The following is a 19481-nucleotide window of genomic DNA, read 5'->3' as shown; positions in this document are numbered from 1 at the left end:
TATTTCTCTTGTTTACTTGGATCCTGAAATTTTGTTTGGCCCTTCCAAGTGAAATCACATATAATCATCGCTAACAAATATTATCATTAGATTATTGTCCTCATCTTTTTTCCCTTGAACTAGGAATTCATTAAGGTCTTGCATTCTCTCTAACCTTGACCTAGAGTTTGGGTGTTTAGACCCAAATCGGACAAAGGTAAAACCTAAACACCCAAATCGGACAAAGGTAAAACCAGTTGCAAACAAAAGTGTTTATGCACATGTAATTGTAAGGATCATTCAGCTTTCGGGATTTCCCATGTAACAATGGCCAGAAGAGAAACAACCCAGCCTCACAAGGCTCATGAAATTCTAAGGCAGCCCCAAATTCAAGGGCTTTTGAGGATACCCTTTTCATTGCCTCAACATTTGCCCGTGGCCTTAGCATAAACGTCCTCACTAGTACAATGGGAAGCATAGCCTAGTTTCAACGGTAGAGCTAGATAGTACAGGTTCAAATGAAGCACAATGGTTACAAATAAGTTAGTTTTTAATAATCCTTAAGGCCTAAACTATGACACTCTTATTCAAATCAAAACTTTACCCAACACGGAATAGAACTAAAGAAGACATCTCTACTACAATTCAAATTCTCCTTATAAATGAAAATTGGCTCCACTGTCCATCACACTTATTGCATTTGGTACAAAACCCATCAAGGTGGTTGGAGCATCTTTATTTACAAGGAAACCTTGCAAAACTTTTTATCATCATCATCTTTCAAGTGCTCTTTAATCTGGTCCGAGATAGAACCAGATATCTTTGAAGTGCAAGAATTAGAACCCATGTGACTTTTGTGATCTTCTCCTTTATCATCAAAAGCAATGCTGAGCTTAGCACAGTCTTCAGTATCTGGGCCTTTAATCCTTTAAAGAAACCAAGTAAGCCTTCCTTTTTCCAAATGGTATAGAGTGCACCTGACACCGTTTTTCGCGTTCGTGGCATTTTTGGTTGAGCTTCATTATTCTCATCTTGATCTGATTCGGCGGCCTGAATCATCACCTTACACCTATCGAAATTCATAGATAATTCATAACTAATTCATATCAACAAAATTGTGAGAACCTTTACATAAATGAAAGGGATTTTTTTTTAATTAATATTCCAAATATTTTTAAAAAGCCTTCCCATCTAAACAATGATTTTTTAAAATCAAATTTGACGAAAGCAATATAATTAACGTAATTTCCACAAGGCACCTGAAGTCCCCCCAGGAAAATAGCAGTCAGGAAATGCATAGGGAAGTGTAAAAGAATTGATGAGGAAGAATGAGTAAATAAGACAATCCACCTTATAGCTGGGTATGTTAAGCAGGTGGCAATACACTTAGAGACTGCACCCAACATGAAAGCAGAAAGAGCAGAAAGGGCCTCTGGAGATGACACTGTACCTTTTCTGCTATTCAGCTGGCCCTTCAGAAGTCTTTGTTTCAGCTGATCAAAGAAGGTATACTGCACACAGCAATATAGTTCTTGTTTCAGTTTGATTCATCAAATATGGCTTAGCAAATATACAATGCGAAAATTTTTAGTGAGAAATTGAGTTGGTGATTACAATCTTCAACTGTGATATGACTTGGATGAGATTTCACAATCCACCATCTTTATCAAGAAAATAAAAATAAACAAAACTTACAACGTAATGCTACTGTTAAAATAACTTTTAGAAACTCTTGGAGTACTTGGACATCAGACCAATGACATTCTGCATATAGACGACAGTAAAAACTTCACACTAGAAAGCACAGTCAAGTACCTGGATAGAGGGATTTGCCGTCAGAAGCAGAGATATGCCAAGACCATCGAAGGACTCACTCCAAGTCCCCTCCGATAGGGTTTCCATGAGTCCTTTGGATTTCCCAAATTCAATTGTTTGCATCCTTGATGATACTGTATCTAGAGGCTGAACACACAAAAAAATTAGATATCTAACATCAAGACTTGAAGTAGTTATTGGGAACTGTAACGGAGTAACGAGGTGGAATGTAGAAACGACATAATAAGGAGAGACATTAAAAAGTCCCTTTGTAACACTCAAAATGCGTTCATCTATTTCTTGAAAGCATTCAATGATTATCATTGTGTGTATAGATCAAACAACTAGATTTTCTCACATTAATTCATTAAACTTTCAGAAAAGTTTAGCCATTCAATTTTTATCATCATTTTTGTGATGACTTTCTCGATGCCTTCAAGGCAACGTGAACAAATTTATCTTATCGAATTCTCTTGGAAACAGAGGGCCGTTGCTTGTTTCATCAGTTTAACGATTGAGGGCTAGTTTGGGCCTTAGAGTAGTCATTTTGTGAGATACAAAATGTTAAGTTCGTCTCAAGTCCTCCCTCCCAAGACCCTGTTGTAGCATAACAAGAACTGATAATGTCCTTTTTTTGTCCCAAATTCTTTGGAAAGTACAATGCAATAATTCCCCTCAGATGCTGTGCAAATGCCATCTATGCAAATCTATGCAAATTAAGCCTAAACTATCAGATTGGATTCAATGCTAATTATACAAGAATCTCATAAGCTAAATGTTCAGTTGTTTAGCCAACACAGTTCAATCATAATTTGATATGAAAGAAGAGTACGAGTGTTTAACATAGTTCAGAAGTGGCAGATGTATCCTGATCAGAAGCAGAACAAGAAGCCACAAAAAGAACGGAAAAAGAAGGAAATGAAAAACTCACCTGGGTCACTATGACAGTACAAGCCCCAGCGGCAGCAGCAATAAGCAGGTTAGCTTTTGTTCCCATAGATTTGGATCCGCTTTTCTCCAAGTACACCCTTTTAAAGAAGTTGTATCCATAGAAGTATATAAACTGTGAAATAAAAGACTGCAGGTTCTTTGTCCCAAGACCTTGGTACAACGAAATAACCTGACCGGTAGATATTGCTTCCCAGAGAACATCAGAAATGTTCCTGCATAAGCCAAAGGGTTAAATTAGATAATCCTTTCTGAAATTTTATTTTTTTTCTTGCCTGGGCTCTCAAAGTAAGTTTGGCTTCAAGTATTAGGTAATATCACATAAGCCATTCAGTAGAAGATCATCATATGACCAGTTGTAAATATATGAAGCATTGTGCATAGAAAATCATGTCAAAACTTCTAAGAGGATTCCCGATTCTTCCATTCCTTTTTCATTTAGGAGTTCAATCAATTCAACATAAGGTGTAGTGAAACCTTTTGTGTTCAAACAGAACAAAATGCAAGTTTGAGAAAAGCACATTGAGGATGACAAATGGGGGTTATTTCACTTCCGCCATACCAAGATTCATGTTAAGGCAACAATATAAGAGGCGTTGCATCTCAAATGAGCCTTGACCAAATCAACAGCTTTGCGCCAAGTGTTGTATCCTAGGTATTTCCTCTACTTCCCAGAGTGGTAGATTGAGGGTTCAAGTCCCTATAGGAGCAAAGTAGGTGAGTGAGTACTTTGCTAGGACCCAAAAATAAAAATAAAATAAAATACAACAAAATACAGAACTGATGCCATATAAAATTTCACAGAGGACCAGCTCATGCCCTCTTGTCCGGATCGAGCATTCATGGCTAAGCTAATTCACTGATTCAAGATTGCCCCCCGGTTTTCTTTTCAAGTCAGGAGTGGCCCAAGGTAACTCCAACAGCATACACATTGATTTAACTCTGTTCACTCTTCAGCGGCCATTCAATCAAGGAGATAAGCGCTGATATCCCAATATGCCTAATTCTTCAAGCCTTCCGTGAGCTCAGCTGGGATCCAGAGTCTTTCATTTCTTCTTAAAGTTTAAACTTAGGACTAATTAAGTTTTTCATTTCCTCTATGTGAGTAATTGAATTCACCCTACGGGAGTGACTTTCTTCAATTCACTAAGCAGCATAGATTAAGTAGTGTTGTGGTAGCTCTTTCAAGGATTGGTGCTTTCCCTTCGCTAGATCACAATAAGAACAAAAAGTAACTATGCGAACTGCAAAAATGACGGCTTCTTGAACATCAAGAAATTTGTTTCTTGCTAAAATCTCATATTTCCTTCTTTGTAGATATATATAATCCCATCAATAAATTCAAATTGAGATAGTCTATGACGTCAAGATGGTCACTGCAGCACATGTGCAAGTTGTGACCACATACAAGCATGTGCAGAAAGGCTTGAATTCAAACAACCAAATATTTGAATGCTTAATTCTCTGGCTCACTATTTAACCTTGTAGGATAATTAAATATTGGATTCATAGAACTGGTCAGTGAAGAATATTAGTAACGAGTGGGATGTACCAAAAGAGATGCATGGTGTATGGAAACTGAAGACATGCAAGCAATGGTATCACAATACCTTAGTTGTATATTGAAAAGAAGACAAGAGGCAACACTGTTGCATCAACTGAGAGAGTGAATATGGTTTTTTATTTTCAGCCAACAATTGTGGTGTCGGGTCTCTTACAGCACCCCGTAATCTACCACCGGGCACACACAGTTCCCCGTCCCACATGCACCGGGTAATTATTGGAAAATTCACTGGCGATGGCTCCAAGCAGATTCGAAATCCCCTTGGGGTTAGGTCAAGAGAAGGTTACTGAGTCTGAAATTGGCATGAAAGAGAAGTCTGAATGCGCACAAGTGCTTGCACGTGTGTGTGTTGCATGCAATCACTTGTCTGTGTGTGTGTGTGTGTGTGCGCGCGCGCGAGAGAGAAAGAGAGAGAGGAGAGGTGGATTTGGATAGCAATTAGGTGACAAATATGTAAGAGGTGTCGAATGTTTTTTTAATTTTTAATTTTCTTTATTTTTAACCTAGCAAGGAGGGGGGAGGATGGGGTGAGTCGAACCTGGACTCCCACACGACTCAGGGAGTGCCTCTTCCAACTGGGCCAGCTCAGCCCAAATGTGTGATTATACCATTATTATTACAGAAAATAATGTCTATAATATACTAACAAGAAAATAATTCATACTACATGCATCAAGTGTTTTCATGTTTTCATGTTGATTAGAAAAAGGGAATTGAAATGGAAAATGCTAATAAAATGGTTATAAACCCTTTTATGTCTGCATTGCTACCACTCTTGCCAGTGCCTCAAAAAAATGTCTCAACAGATGCAGTGTATCTTCACTTAATAATTCTGGCTTGAACCAAAATGGGTTAAGTCCAGAGGCCTCACAGACCAAGATACAAGAACTCTCCCCATGGGATGCAATTAAGAAATATGACTGCTAAACCACCATATTAAATGTGTCGTGTTCGGGCAAACCCCTATAATCAAAGGTTAAAGAGTGGCTAAAAAATTATATAGAATTGACAATTCCCTACATACAATGCTTACTAATTTATCAGCCGTTGATTAAAATTCAATACTTATGTTAACAATTTTGATGTCCCGAAAGCACAAGCATGAATTCATCAGCTTCTAAAAGTTCGCATTTCAATAAATTTGCTAACAAGGGTTTATTAGACTAGTTGAACAAAGCATGAATTTTTACAAACAGATCGAAGAGCACAATTAAATCCCATGAAATGAAAAGATATGAGAAAGAAATAAATTATGAAACGCAAAAATATATATATATATATATATATATCTTATGAAACGCGCACATGTGAGACCCACAAGATTAATAATATCTTATCTAACCTGTATTTCTGCTGATTCTGAGCTCGAACTTCGGCTTGGTACTTAGTCTTGCAGGTATCTAATGGGTACAACAGGGTTGTGCTCACTAGTGCTCCAATGGCACCTGATGTTGCCTCTGTTAACGATTCCAGATCAAATGCCATAATAATCTGTCAAATCTATTTAAAATAACTGAAAATTATAGGGAAATAAAGAAAAAGAAATTCTCGAATCCAGAGGGTAAAGAATTAGGAAATTGAATGAGTATTTCTTGGTTTGATTTGGTTGAGGAGGGGAGAGAAAGCTTAGTTGTTGTAGTTGTATAGAGAGAAAGGAACTGAATCTGACGTAGACGAATACAAACTGAGCGATCAATATATTGGGATTCGGAACGTGAGCGTGGGCTTTCCTATACCCCTCTTTTTGTCTTTGTTTGGACGGTGTGGGTTGACCCGTCAAACCGCGTCGTTTATCACGGGTTTGGGCTCTTCACTTTTGAAAAACGTGGGCTTATCTCTCCACGGGCCTTGGAGCAGTCAATTATTGGCTTTAGCGGATAAGGGTTTGCTCTTGCCCATCAACATCCAAATTATTTATCATATGTCCAATTGACTTCTCCAATACTCTTCGGCAAGAGAAAATAATACTCTTCGGCAAGAGGAAAGGAAGCGTAGACGAAAGAGAGAAATGGGGTGATGGAATGAGACTTCATCATGTCTATTCATCTTTTTGTTTGGTTAAGTTTTCATTGTGCTCACATTTTATGACAATGCCATGGGATTAAAAAGGCTCATTTCAATTAAATGGACCTAATTCATCTGTTTTGTTTCCAAAGAATGTGATGGATTCCACTACCAAATTTATTGAGTGGGCTGGCGAGGACAAAGAGTGTTAGATAACTTAGATTTATTATACTTCATGAGCATTGCTTGGAAGAAAATATTATTTTGAATTTGTTTTTACCTTCATCAATGAGCATTAGTCTAAATAATATAATTTCTCCTCTTCAAAAAGGATGTTAGAGTCTTCGAATTGGGCTAGGGAGAAGAGTGGTTGCACGTTTCCTAACACTGTGTTTAGAATCTCAAGATTTGACGAGAATTGAATTTCAAAAGAATTTTGATTTGTTTGGAATTATGGGATTTTAAAAGGAAATGGTATTTGATGAGATTTAAATGGACTATTGTGAATAAGAAATTTAGAAAAATTTGAAAGGATTTTATAACTAACTACTTAACTTATCAAAATAAATACTTATCAATATGAATGGGAAATGTGGTCCTCTTGGCTCCGTCTTCCATTGATGTTGATCTTTCTGGTTGTGTTCATGGACGGATCCACATTGAAGGGTGTGGGGGCAATTGCCCCCACTGAGGTTTTTTTTTTTTTTTTAGTATTTTATCTTTATAATTTGTTCATTTTCTGTAATATACCTATGAAATATTACATTTACCCCTACTAAAATTACTTTAAAAATGCACTATTGCTTCCCAAAATTTATTTTTGCCCCCACTTACCTTACATCCTAGCTCCATCCCTGGTTGTGTTTAATCTTTGTCCAAAAAATAAAAATAAAAAAAACTTTTCAAAATTATACTCCACAACTAGTACAATCTTCTTTCACTTCTCATGTTTTACCATATATCTATTTCATATCTTTTACGTCACTTATCCAAAATGATACCAAATATATATATTCAAATTGCAATTTATTCTAGACTGCAAATAATTGTTATTATAATCCAATTCTAGTTCTAAGTTAAAAAAAAATTGGTTCCAAACAAAGGTGAATATTCCAAAGAAAGAGAGAGAAAAGTATGTTTTTTAATAATGGAAGTCTACTTTAAAGTACAAAGGAAAAGGACCAAATGTATGTTTTTTTATGAAGGGAAAGGGTTGGATTAGGGCAGAGAGAAAAAAGAATATCAGTGTCTCTCTCTCTCTCTCTCGATCGACTTGCTTGGTTGGTTAGAAAGACATTTTTCTTACTCGAACAAGTCACTTCTATAAAAGGTTTACACGTAATAAGCTTGGTTTGTTTTTATGTGGAGTTGTATAGCAGAACTTCCAAAATTGCACAAAATATGTTTTCTAAAAGGAAAATTTTTTTTTTTTTATGACGTCTGCAAAAGGGACTTTCAGAGTCACCATTCTTGTATTATTAGCTGTGAATTTACATACTTGCCATTTGCAAAAACAAACACTCTTACCAATATCATTTTTAGTAATTGTGTCCTTGCCATAGCCACACAGAGACAGAGAGGTGGGGGCTACAAAATGCTATCCAGAACCAAAGAAGGAATAAAAGTCAGGTTTGCGCGCCCCCTTTTTTAGGTTGGTTTTACTTGTCTCCGAGCTTAGGTCTATAGACTATAGAGTGGTGGGCGTCTGAGAAATTATTAGTTGGCCGACACTTGCATACATGTCCCTCACAAACTTCTACACAACTAAGTGTGTCGGTTTGATTTAGTATTTTAGTTACACAAAAATTTGTAATTAATTGATCGAACCATATAATAATTTTTCAGTTTGAGAGAGATAAAGAGAAGTTAGTAGCAAGTATTTATGTGACAATAAGTCGATTCAATCATTGCACTCTAGTTTAGATTATATAAATTCTCATCTTTTAAAGAAGTTGAGTGTTTGATTCGTAGTGAGAATAAAAATTTATGATATATGTGTATTTGCTTGAACTTTTAAAAAAATTATAGCCGGACAATTTTATGAACTTATAAAACTTTAAAAAGTGACAATAGTATAAGTATCCGTAATCTCTCCTTCTCAGATGAAGTAGAAGGTTGAGTTTTAATAGAGGAACCAAATAGATGTAGTCTTATTTGTGAAGGAGTAATACTATTTACACTTATTTTTCTAGACAAGGAATGTTGTTGAAGGAAATTTATTCATTTGACGAGGTGAAAGAGAGCTATACAGCACAGCTTGGAAAATCAATTATAATATAATTATTCAAAAGAAAGATATATATATAACATAAATAAATAAATAAAAAGTTGGAAATGAGGTTTGTGTAACTTTGAATTAGTTGTATGCAATCGCATTAGTACTAAAACCTCTCAAATATCATAGTACTAAAATTAGTCCTTCCCTCTTTGTGTAATAGGATGCCTGAAAATATATATTAATTTTCCAACATGTGCTTGTTGAATGGAGTAGATGCTTATCTCCACGATGAATGTGACTTGTGAGCCATTGATGGATATCTAGGAATTGAAAAGAAAAATGCTTTAGATAATAAGGGAAAGAAAATCATGGTGTGTGTGTGTGTGTGTGTATCAGCAATTAATTTTGACCTACCCCAGATGGGCACATCCCTACATGTGACTGCAACCGATGAATGGAATGGTACACCCCAACTTGCACTTAAAACTCCCCAATGTCTACATGCCCTCTTTGTTGTGTTTGTTTTTCTAGTTAACTTTTTAAGATTTTCTAAGAATGGCCAAATCTGTTGGTCCCAATTGTGTACGGTGCTAGTACAAATCCTCGCTGTTAGATACACCTTGCTGATATGATCACATGGAGTATAGTTTGTATATCTCAAAAGTGATAAGGCCCTCTTTCTTCCACAAAAACAAAAGAATGTCCTAACCAGCTTTATTGCCCTCCTTTTTACTCTGTCTTCTTTTTAATGTTCATTGCTTTTGAAGGGGATATACCTCTATGAGACTGACTCGTCTCGACATTTCAAGATACTAGAGAAAAATTAGATGTACACAATTTTACTTTCACGTGCGGAGACTTTGTTATATTTTTTTTTCATTTATGTATATGCTCTGAAAGTGCTTGCCCAATAGTATAGTTTGTATATCTCAAAAGTGATAAGGCCCTCTTTCATCCACAAAAACAAAAGAATGTCCTAACCAGCTTTATTGCCCTCCTTTTTACTCTGTCTTCTTTTTAATGTTCATTGCTTTTGAAGGGGATATGCCTCTATGAGACTGACTCGTCTCGACATTTCAAGATACTAGAGAAAAATTAGATGTACACAATTTTACTTTCACGTGCGGAGACTTTGTTATATTTTTTTTTCATTTATGTATATGCTCTGAAAGTGCTTGCCCAATCATGCTGTCCAATCACCATGTGCAACATATTATTGACTTTTTTTTCTTCTTTAATTTAATCCTGATTTGACTTAAATTGATGAACCAACATGTTTGCGAAAGCCAGTGGCTTGTTTCTTATTTTTATGATTTATATAATACACATTCAACGTGCCTAACTTTCTCCTTTCTTTTTGGTTTTGTGCCATAAACCATATTATATCAGTAGTATTTGATCCTGCAATTTAATTCTTAAATAATAAAAGTTTTCAAACACTATGTTAAACATGACAGTGATGTAGGGAATCTTGAACCATTATTCGTTATTAAAGACATGATTCTTGCTTTAGATATTGGATGCTTCTTGTCTCTGTCAAATATGGATTGGAGTTCAGATACATTTCCAAGAATATTAAGACGTTTTGTCTATATTTATTTATCTGTATATAAATATATATCTGTCAAAGGTTTGAGTATATATATATATATATTTATCAATATCTACTCACACACACTTTTGCCCACGCTCGGATTCGAATTCCTCTTCTCATCTTTGAAGATGGAGAGATTATACCATTAAATTAAAGAGTAAAGACATTTTAGTATGTTTGAGTATATTCCACTCCCTTCTTAAAATATACGTGGCTGAAATCATAGTTTATATATGTTTATCACAGTATTAGGGTGGTCGGAGAGTTCTAGTATATGTGACCACCCTTTATTGGCATTCCTACATCAAGATAAATTAAGATCTAATCTCTTGTCAAAGAAAGATCAAAGAATAAAATATACTCATAATAGAATGAGCTTCTTTGGCTAAATTTGACAGGACACAATAATATCTGGTCATTTTCAGTTCAAAATGGAAAAATAATTGCCTAACCAACATCTTGTTTTAGTTATTGCCGAATCAAGAGAGAGTGAAACACATATGGCATAAGAAACCAAAAGTTCAAAGAGTAACCACAAATTCAAGGTTATTGTAATGTTCTCATCTTCCAAAGCAAAAGGTTGAAGATAACATTACAATAAAAAAAAAGGTTATTGTAATGTTCTCGTCAACCTTATAATCCTCTATAATTGTAGTAAGTGCGTGAATTTTCTGTCAAGGTTGAGATAAAAAAAAACAAAGGAGCAACCACAAAGTAAAGTGATTTTCAAATCAACAAAGAGAGAATTTATAATAAAAAAGGGGACAATATATAAACAAATCAACAAAAGATTGTGGAATTTGAACAGGAAGAGATCAAAAATGGAACTTTAGTCTAGGGAGTAGCCACACATAAAGGCTCCCAATTACATAATCTTCCAGTGCTAAGACCACGTCCACCTTCCTTGCACCTGCTTGGCCATTGAAACTTTTTGATACCCTTTTCAACCCCAACATCGAAACTACTGCCATCCATGTCCTCCCTAAGTACATATGCATCGCTTTCTGCTTCACCTTCTTGCTCTTCAAATTCTTCTTCAACTTGTTCTTCAATACCACTTTCATCATTTTCTTCAGTGGCCACTTCCAAGTAAGAAGTAGCAGTAGCACTACAATCTTTCAAGAAGCACAGTCGAAGACGGCCATGGCTTCTTTCAGCTTGAAAACAAGAAGGTCTCGATGGAGTCTCCACGGCTTCAATAACAAGCCTGCCGCCTTCACGATGAGACCTAACTTGGAGACCGCTCATCGTTGTCAAGGGAGGTGGAAATTTGCGAGAATTGATCACTTTCTTGGAAGATTCAACATGTTGTTGTTGCCGCGACTTCAGCTGCTCCCTTGCTGGAGAATTTCTGCTCTCCTCATCGGATTCAGAGAGCGAAAAGCTGCTGCTTTCAGCTATGTCAGTGCCTGTCTCGCTGCCCAAATTTTCAGTACACATATCCAAGCTCTTATCGCTAAGCTTGAATGAAGGTTGATTGAGCTGCAAAGGAGGGACATAGGAACTCTCTCTGTCCAAATCTTGTTTGGGACTTTGGGAGGTATTGTAGAGAGTTTGGAGGGAACTCCAACCACCAAAGTCAGAATTTGAGGAGGATGTGTATTTGTCATCATGACCAACACATAGAGTCTGAGTCTTCTCCAAGTGTGGTACTTTTGGAGAAGCCACTATGAGCCTCAGTGTCCTTGTCTCAACAAGCTGAGACTCGAGACACGACTGTAATCGTTGGCACACAACTGTTGACATAGCAATAGTATAGACACGCACTGATGAAAAAATGTTGAGAAACTTAGAACAATGGTTTTATACAAGTAAATTGTATATCAAATCTCCACCTATATATAGATGAACCTAGGCAAAAGAAAGACTGAAGAGTTAGGTACTCTTGGACTGAATGGAAAGGAAAGGAAAGGAAAGGGTATGGTTGGAGAGAAAGAAAGAGTGGGGAGGTTAGAGGAGAATGAAGAGATGATGATAAGTGAGGAGGTGGATGTGAATTTGTAGTCCACAAAAGTGTCATGGTGGTCTACTTGGAGAGACAATTGGAGGGGCCTTCTTCCACCACTTGAAATAGGCAGTTGCAATTTTGCCACACACTACAAAAAAACAAACACACACGCACAAAATTGAACAAACACACACACACACATACACAAAATTAAACAAACACACACACACACAGACACAAAATTGAACAAACACACACACACACATTCATTATATATATATATATATATATATATATATATATATTATACAAATAAATATACACGTCCTTCTCCATATCTCATCTAGGTAGGAAAATGGGAATGTCATTTCTGTCATTAGTGTTGTAAAAAAGGAGAAACGAGGCAATAACATTCAACCAAATAAAATTTATTTTTATTATTTTTTCGTACTTCAAAAAGAAAGCCAACAAAAAGCCAGCAACCAACAGAAATATAATTCTCCCAAATTTTCTTGCAGTGATTGATATTTTAATTTCCTCCCCCATTTTTAGACTTTTATTTTAAAACAATTGACTCTTCATGTATGATCTGCTGAATTATGTGTCTTTGGAGTCAAAATCTATGCTCATTTGCGATCCAAGGGAACGCAGAAAGAACACATCTCAGCCCACACCCTTTGAAATGTCTAGGAAGTTTTAAGTTATTTATATGCACATTATTGACCAAACCACCCACCATTTTCTTAATATTTCAGAACAATTATAAGAAATGATGATGAATAAAATAAATGCAACATGCAGTTATAGAAGGGCGACTAGCTAGGGCAAATGTCAAAGGTGTGTCCGAAATTCTTGTTAGGTTTTGGAGAAAAAGATGCAAGCATGAATTTCTTGCTTAGAGAAAATATGCCACAGTGACTACTAATATGATTTGCGATCAATTGAATAAGATTTATGACATACATCCCCACACCGATGCTGTCGACTCTTCAAACATAAATTCCACCACATCCTGTGAGACTGTTTAAAGTTTTTCTTTGAGTAAATGAAAGAGTCATGTGTGGTCTCACATGAAATAACCCTGATATTTTTTTTTTTTTATGGCACGATCTTTTCATGCTACAATTAATGTTAAATTAATATTAATTAACATGTAGCTGTTTTAGTGAATCACGAGCCCCACTATATGTCAGTCACCCCGTTGTCGTCAAGCACCCTAATAAATTTATAAATAATGTTAGGGTAAACTATTAATACATGGACTTAATAGGTGTATATTACATGATGATGCGGTCAAAGTCACGAAGTTTTAATAATTGGATGAACCACTAAACTATATCTATAAAATGAATTCTACTTTTTATTTTTTATCACACAACAAACTATATTGCTATAATGACCCAAAACAACTACTATTATATCATAAAAACCTTAGAATATGAAATAAACTTACTAAAAGATCCTTGAATAAATTATTTAATATTTTTAAAATATTTTTTAAGTTTTTCACAATAAATTAAAATTTCACAATAACTTAATATGGACTTATAGACTTCTTTAGACAAAAGATCTTATATATAAATTAAATTTAACGAAACAGTATAGGCTCTGATAGCAAAAATTAAATTCAATCAAATCGGATAGAAGCATGCAAATACCATAGAGATAAAATTAATAATTAAATCACAGAAATGACTGCTGAACCTAATAACACTCTGATAACGCCCTGTAAAAAAAAGGCCTGAACAACACCATCAAAAATAGGCCAACAAGTTAACAGTTCGAGTCAATTCACAGAATAAATTGTTAAATTAAAACTAAGGCTGCTTGCACTGGTTGAATTCAGGAAAATTCTAGGATCTACACTATCTGGCTAAATAAAATCTATATATTTGATTTTTTGTCTACTAAAATCTTTTACCCGAAAGTACTGAAAATACTAACTAAGGAAAATGAAGTTTATTGGATACTTTCTTCATTCCTTTTTTGATATATTTTTGAGCATCGTGCTCATTATCATATAAATCTTATACCCTCATTATTTCTTTGACTTTTCTAAGAACAATGGACATTCTCTATGTGGTTTTAAAAGATTTACACGCTTGGTTTTAGTCCGGAAGGAATTAGTTGATAACTTAAATCTTTTATTTTATCTGATAGTTCAGATAATTTTCTACAGGATTCTCTAGGAATACTTTCTTATATTAGTTCCAATTTTTCTTCAAGTTTGTTAACTTTTTCAGATAACTAGAGTAATAACTGGATTAAAAAGTTATTTTGTCTAATATTTATATTAGTTGATTGTACGTCGGTCTTAAAACTTGTAAATCCTACAGGGTCTTTGTCAATTTTAAAAAGTTCAGCTAAAGCTGCTAGATAATCAGGATTACTAGTACTCATAAAACTATTGTAATAACCTCTGGATATCTGTTTTCAAATATTTTAAATAATCTACAATTATTTTTTTTATTTTCTATAATATTTTTAATATCACTGTTTATGTCTTTAATTGCGACTAATATTATTTTGTTGTCTAGATTATTTGGACTAGAATTCTGGCCTATTTGGTTTTTAATGTAATCTAGATTTTCTCCTAGTCATTTTATAGAGTTATCTGAGTTATTAAATTTTATTCTACTCATAAACCTAATTAAAATCTTTGTCATCTAACTTCTAGAATATTCTGTATAAGAATAATTCTAGATCTAAGTTCATTTATTCTTCGACGAAAGTTATGTGTTGTATTATCGGTTTCTAATGAAGTGTAACAGTTTCTTAGTGCTATTTGGCAAAATTTTAGAATTTCTAAAAGTTATTCTTTGGATAAGTTGTGCATAAAATAAGCCTAAGGGGTGGAAATACAAAATCAACTTACCAGAGAGGCTTAAATAGAAATTGGTTCTTGTATTTGTAAATATTAAAATTACGCTCACCAAATGATAATATACTTTAATTATAGTCACTTATGTATAAAAATCCCTAAATGCTAAGTCGGTCTCAACCTAGGAAGAGGAAATTTTGGAAAAGCCGCTGACGTCAGTGAGCATCACAATATATATTCTTGTTCCATAAAATCAACAACCAATTTAATGCATATTGTGCTTTTAATATATATTCTGCTTTTTAAAGTTGGTTGTTGCAGGTAGGAGATGATGTGCGCTTCAAACGCGCACACACATAATGAACCAAAAGAAATTATTAGCTTAATTATTAGCTTAATTATTAGCGTTTGGTGCCCCAAAAAGAGCATGCTTTTCGATCTTTTACTTTCTGCTACAAAAAGCTTCTTTCTTAACAACAATATATGAGCCCACAAAGGGATAAGCATCTATAAATTTTTATATAATCGGAATTACTTGATTTCAATGCAAGTACATGTGATGGTTTTATTCAATTTTTTTTAGTTACGTGGTAGGATGTGATTGGTCCGAATCATGTAATAATTTTTCTATATCAAATACTTATGTTATAATTATTTAGACCATATCTGATTATTTTATGCGAGTGAAAAATTGTGTCATTATATGTCATTCTCAATAAAATTTGTCCTACTTTCGAGATTGTAAATTGTAATACAACTATTTTCTAACTTTTGAATTTTGTATCATAATTTTTTTTTTGACTAAAAATATTATTATTATTATCATTTTCTTTAAGTGAATCCAAAAGTTGACCTTCTAAGATATTTTACTTTATTTAATAGTTTATTATTATTATTATTATTGGATTTGATTAAAAGGGACAAGAGAATCCAATTCAATTCATGGCTTACCCAAACATATAAACAAAAGCACATCTCCCTACTGTTGCCTTTTGCTGACCATGTTAGTGCCCCATCTCCTTTCCACTACTACCTCTATTACTTTATTATTATATTTGAAAAGTGCTCACAGTCCATAAAGAGCCTGTTGGTGTTTTCCACGGCCCAGGCCCAACTTTTTTGCTCTTTGGGAATTCTTAATGTATGGGTTGTTCGACAACATTACTACTCAAGTCCAAGTTCTCGAACCCACGCCACACCCAATCTCTCATCTGTTCAGAAAGTCCAAGTTCTCGAACCCACACCACACCACACCACACCTAATCTCATCGTTTACCTTTTAAATCCTCTGAAAAATATTTGACCTACCCCCAACTATTCTATTGTAACAAAGTAATATTATAATGACCAAAATACTCTTGATATAATTTTTTAGAAAGAAAATATATATAGGTTTTGTTTAAGATTATTATCATTTTTGGTTATCTTTCTCTTTTTATTTAAAAAAAATACAAAATTTTTAAAAATTGTTCCAATTTTTTTTTTCCATAGATGCAACATTATTTATTTTCCTGAAAATAATTTTTAAAAACACTATGCCGAATGAGTTATTTGTATTAATTTTAATCTTATATTAAGAAACACCATTCGGCATAGTGTTGTTAAAAATTATTTTCAAGAAAAGAAATAATGTTGCATGATTTGCATCTATGAAAGGGGAAATATAACAAAAAATGAGAATAATCTTGAACAAAACCTATTTTTAAAAAATATATATATTTTTTTAGGGGTATTCCTGTTCTTATAAAATCATTTTAATGGTGTGTAATTTTTAAAATTTTCTTAAAGTTTTATTTTTAAAAAATTAAAAAATGGTTATAAAAAACTAAAATGAAAATTATTTTAAAGAAAACCTAAAGTTCTGTTTGGTTTGTAATTATGAAAATAATTTTATGATTTTAGAAAATTGGAAATAGAAAACAATACAAAAATTTCTGCTTGATTTGTTTTATGAAAACTCAGTTATAAAAAAATCTGTTTTCAGAAAATTATAAAAAAAAAAAAAAATTGTTCTCTGATAACAGTTTTTGTTTTCTGATTGACAATTATTTTCAGAACTACAAATCAAGCAAACTCTAAATTTTTTTATATTTATATTAAGAGACATTTTTGTAATTATAACATCACGCAACAATCCGATAATTCAGGTTGGTTGGTTGGTTTATTTTTTATTTTTTATTTTTTTATGCCATTTGCCCTGTATAAAAAATTAGAAGTCCATGTTACCACATACAGGAACTAGTTAATAAAATAATTTAATACCACACACTGTATTGAGTATCAAATATACGTATACATTCATGCAAGTCAGTATGTATACTATGTACAATATGAAATTGTATATAATGTTATAGCATGGTATATTATACAAACAATATAAATGTGTGACTTTAACTATAGGGTAAAGTACAATAACACCCCTTGATGTTTGCCATAAAGATGCTTAGATACAAGTTAGCCTATTTTTGGACAATGACATCCCCTCAAGTTTACTTCCTTTGACGAAGACACCCCTTATTGCTCTAACATGTGATAAAATGACCTAAATGCCCTTTGACTTGTCAAATGACATTTTTACATTATAAAATTACCAATTTACCCATTCTAAATTGTCCAAAATAACCTCTTTATCTCAACCACATACCCACAAAGCTACCGCCGCCACCACCACCACCATTTCTTTTATCTCTTCATTCTCTCTTTTATAGTATATATACATATATTATACACATATACGTACACATATAATTACAATTTAATCTACTCCTACACTACCCGAAACCTTCCCCAAATTAATCACAAAAATTCTCCACAAACCAATTTCAATGCTCAACAATCAGGGTATTAGGGACTTTAATGGGCTTCATTCAAAGGAAATTCAGTTTAGGCTTAGGTCATTTGGTGAAATAAGGTAGAAACCCCATATTGGTTATTCTCTCCAACCCAAATCGTAGCCGCGGTCTGAACTTGGTTGGTATATTCGGACTCACCATGAAAGCTCATAGTACTTCATAAACGGAACAGAGTGGGTTGGGATGGTGGATGGAGAGGTAGGAGTGGGATAAGGAAATAAAAGAGGAAGGCATGCCTATGTCCACGTTTCCCCCAGCTGTAGTTCACCGCAACGACATGGTCAAGCTCTGAGGCGGAGTGACTGGCCGGATCAACTGTGTTGAAGCGGAAGGTACAGGTCTGCAGAGGCGAAGGCAAAAGGGGCCTGGATCAGATTCGCGGAGGCAGAAGGGGCTTTAATTAGGTCTGCGGAGGCGGACGGGCCTGGATCAGGTCGGCGGTGGCGCCGCCACCATTGTCGAAAGCCTACCACCGTAATCACTACTGCTTCGAGCCACCGTCTGTAGCAGAATATGGTTTGTGAACTAATCCGCGCGAGACCCAAAAGTTTTAGTTCCACTTTTGCTTCAGTCCGGTGAAGCATACTGACCCGATTCAACAAACAAGCCGAATGAATCAGTGATGGTGGTGGTGTTGGGTCCGATAAGGGCTTTACAATCGTTGTTGGCAATGGAGGTGTGGTGGGTTTGATTAAGGCTTTGCAATCGGTATTGCATGGTGGTGGTGTTGGGTTTCAATTATAATAAGTGATAATGGTGATACCGATCGATTAGGAATCTGCAAGAGTGCATATGTGTGTTGGGTTTAATACGTTGATGTGGGGTTTTGATTTGGGGGTCAGTAGTGGTGTCTCCTGCTGTGGTGGTGATGGCAATAGCAAGGGTGTGTTGGTGGTTGTAGGATGAGTATGGTGGTGGCGGTGGCGGTGGCTGTCACCGGTTGTGGTATGAGTATGGCAGTGGTGGCTGTCACCGATTACGGTGATGGTGGCGCATATGTGGGTGGTGAGAAGAGAGCTGAAGGAGGGAGGTATTGCTTAGTAATGCATTAAGGGCAATTATGTCATTTAAGTTTTCAAATATTTTATCAATTAAATGTTGAAGGGCAATTTCGTCTTTTACTAACTTTTTAGGGGCTGTTTGGCTAGAATTTTTGATAGGGAGTGTCATTGTCCAAAAACAGGCTAACTTGTATCTGGGTGTCCTTATATCAAACTTCAGGGGGTGTTATTGTACTTTACCCTTAACTATATTATGCTTCCATGTTTCTGTGACATCTATCTATAAATATATACCCTTTCTTTATCTTTAATTTTTTTTTTTTTCCCCCGGTTAAGAATGCAGAGTATAGAAATATTATGTAATCTAAAATTTTAACTTTGTAATTGAACATGACAACGAGGATGTTGATGATGGGTTTGAATCACTCTAAGATAGGAATAAATTTTCAATTATTATTATTAATTTTTTTCTTTCAAAACAGGTTCCAGATAAATTTTAAAATATATTGTGGTTAAATAAAAATAATAATATAAAGTTTTAGAAGGCAAAAACAATATTTATCATGGTCTGATCTGTAAATTTACATTTATAATAATTTAGATAAAAAAGAAAAACCAAACTAAATTTTTATATTTAATATTAAGAATACTACGAAATTTTTTTTAAAAAAATTCGGAAAGTCTAGAAAAAATTATTACAAGAATGAGTTTGATATGTAATAATTTCTGTAATGGTA

The 19481-nt window shown here is 34.4% G+C and overlaps 2 protein-coding genes across 2 annotated transcripts; both read right to left on the bottom strand.

Annotated features, from left to right (window-relative positions):
- Window positions 1–344: 344 nt before the first annotated feature.
- Window positions 345–6004, bottom strand: LOC132275152 (peroxisomal adenine nucleotide carrier 1-like). Its single transcript, XM_059776562.1, has 5 exons — window positions 5649–6004; window positions 2726–2957; window positions 1795–1941; window positions 1330–1490; window positions 345–1048 (listed from the first exon to the last, which is right to left on the bottom strand). Exons 1-5 carry the CDS (start codon window positions 5789–5791, stop codon window positions 760–762), a joined length of 972 nt encoding a protein of 323 aa, XP_059632545.1. The 5' UTR covers window positions 5792–6004; the 3' UTR covers window positions 345–759.
- Window positions 6005–10845: 4841 nt separating this feature from the next.
- On the bottom strand, window positions 10846–12157 carry LOC132275149 (protein FANTASTIC FOUR 3-like). The gene has a single exon (XM_059776558.1). It carries the CDS (start codon window positions 11866–11868, stop codon window positions 10957–10959), a length of 912 nt encoding a protein of 303 aa, XP_059632541.1. The 5' UTR covers window positions 11869–12157; the 3' UTR covers window positions 10846–10956.
- Between the last annotated feature and the right edge of the window lie 7324 nt (window positions 12158–19481).

This window comes from Cornus florida, unplaced genomic scaffold, assembly GCF_030987335.1.
Source record: "Cornus florida cultivar Cherokee Brave unplaced genomic scaffold, ASM3098733v1 CherokeeBrave_3.0.0_Hap2_Chr09, whole genome shotgun sequence".
NCBI lineage: Eukaryota > Viridiplantae > Streptophyta > Magnoliopsida > Cornales > Cornaceae > Cornus > Cornus florida.
The sequence above is the reverse complement of the archived record's forward strand: the minus strand, read 5'-3'. Positions and strand labels throughout refer to the sequence as shown.

What these genes read in the sequence shown, in the direction of transcription:
- LOC132275149 (XM_059776558.1), bottom strand. Translation starts at nt 11,868, where the DNA reads ATGTCAACAGTTGTGTGCCAACGATTACAGTCGTGTCTCGAGTCTCAG.
- LOC132275152 (XM_059776562.1), bottom strand. Translation starts at nt 5,791, where the DNA reads ATGGCATTTGATCTGGAATCGTTAACAGAGGCAACATCAGGTGCCATT. An exon ending in CAGAATCAGCAGAAATACAG is followed by an intron (nt 2,958 to 5,648) that starts GTTAGATAAGAT and finishes TGGCTTATGCAG; the next exon opens with GAACATTTCTGATGTTCTCT. An exon ending in CGGCAAATCCCTCTATCCAG is followed by an intron (nt 1,491 to 1,794) that starts GTACTTGACTGT and finishes TGCTGTGTGCAG; the next exon opens with TATACCTTCTTTGATCAGCT.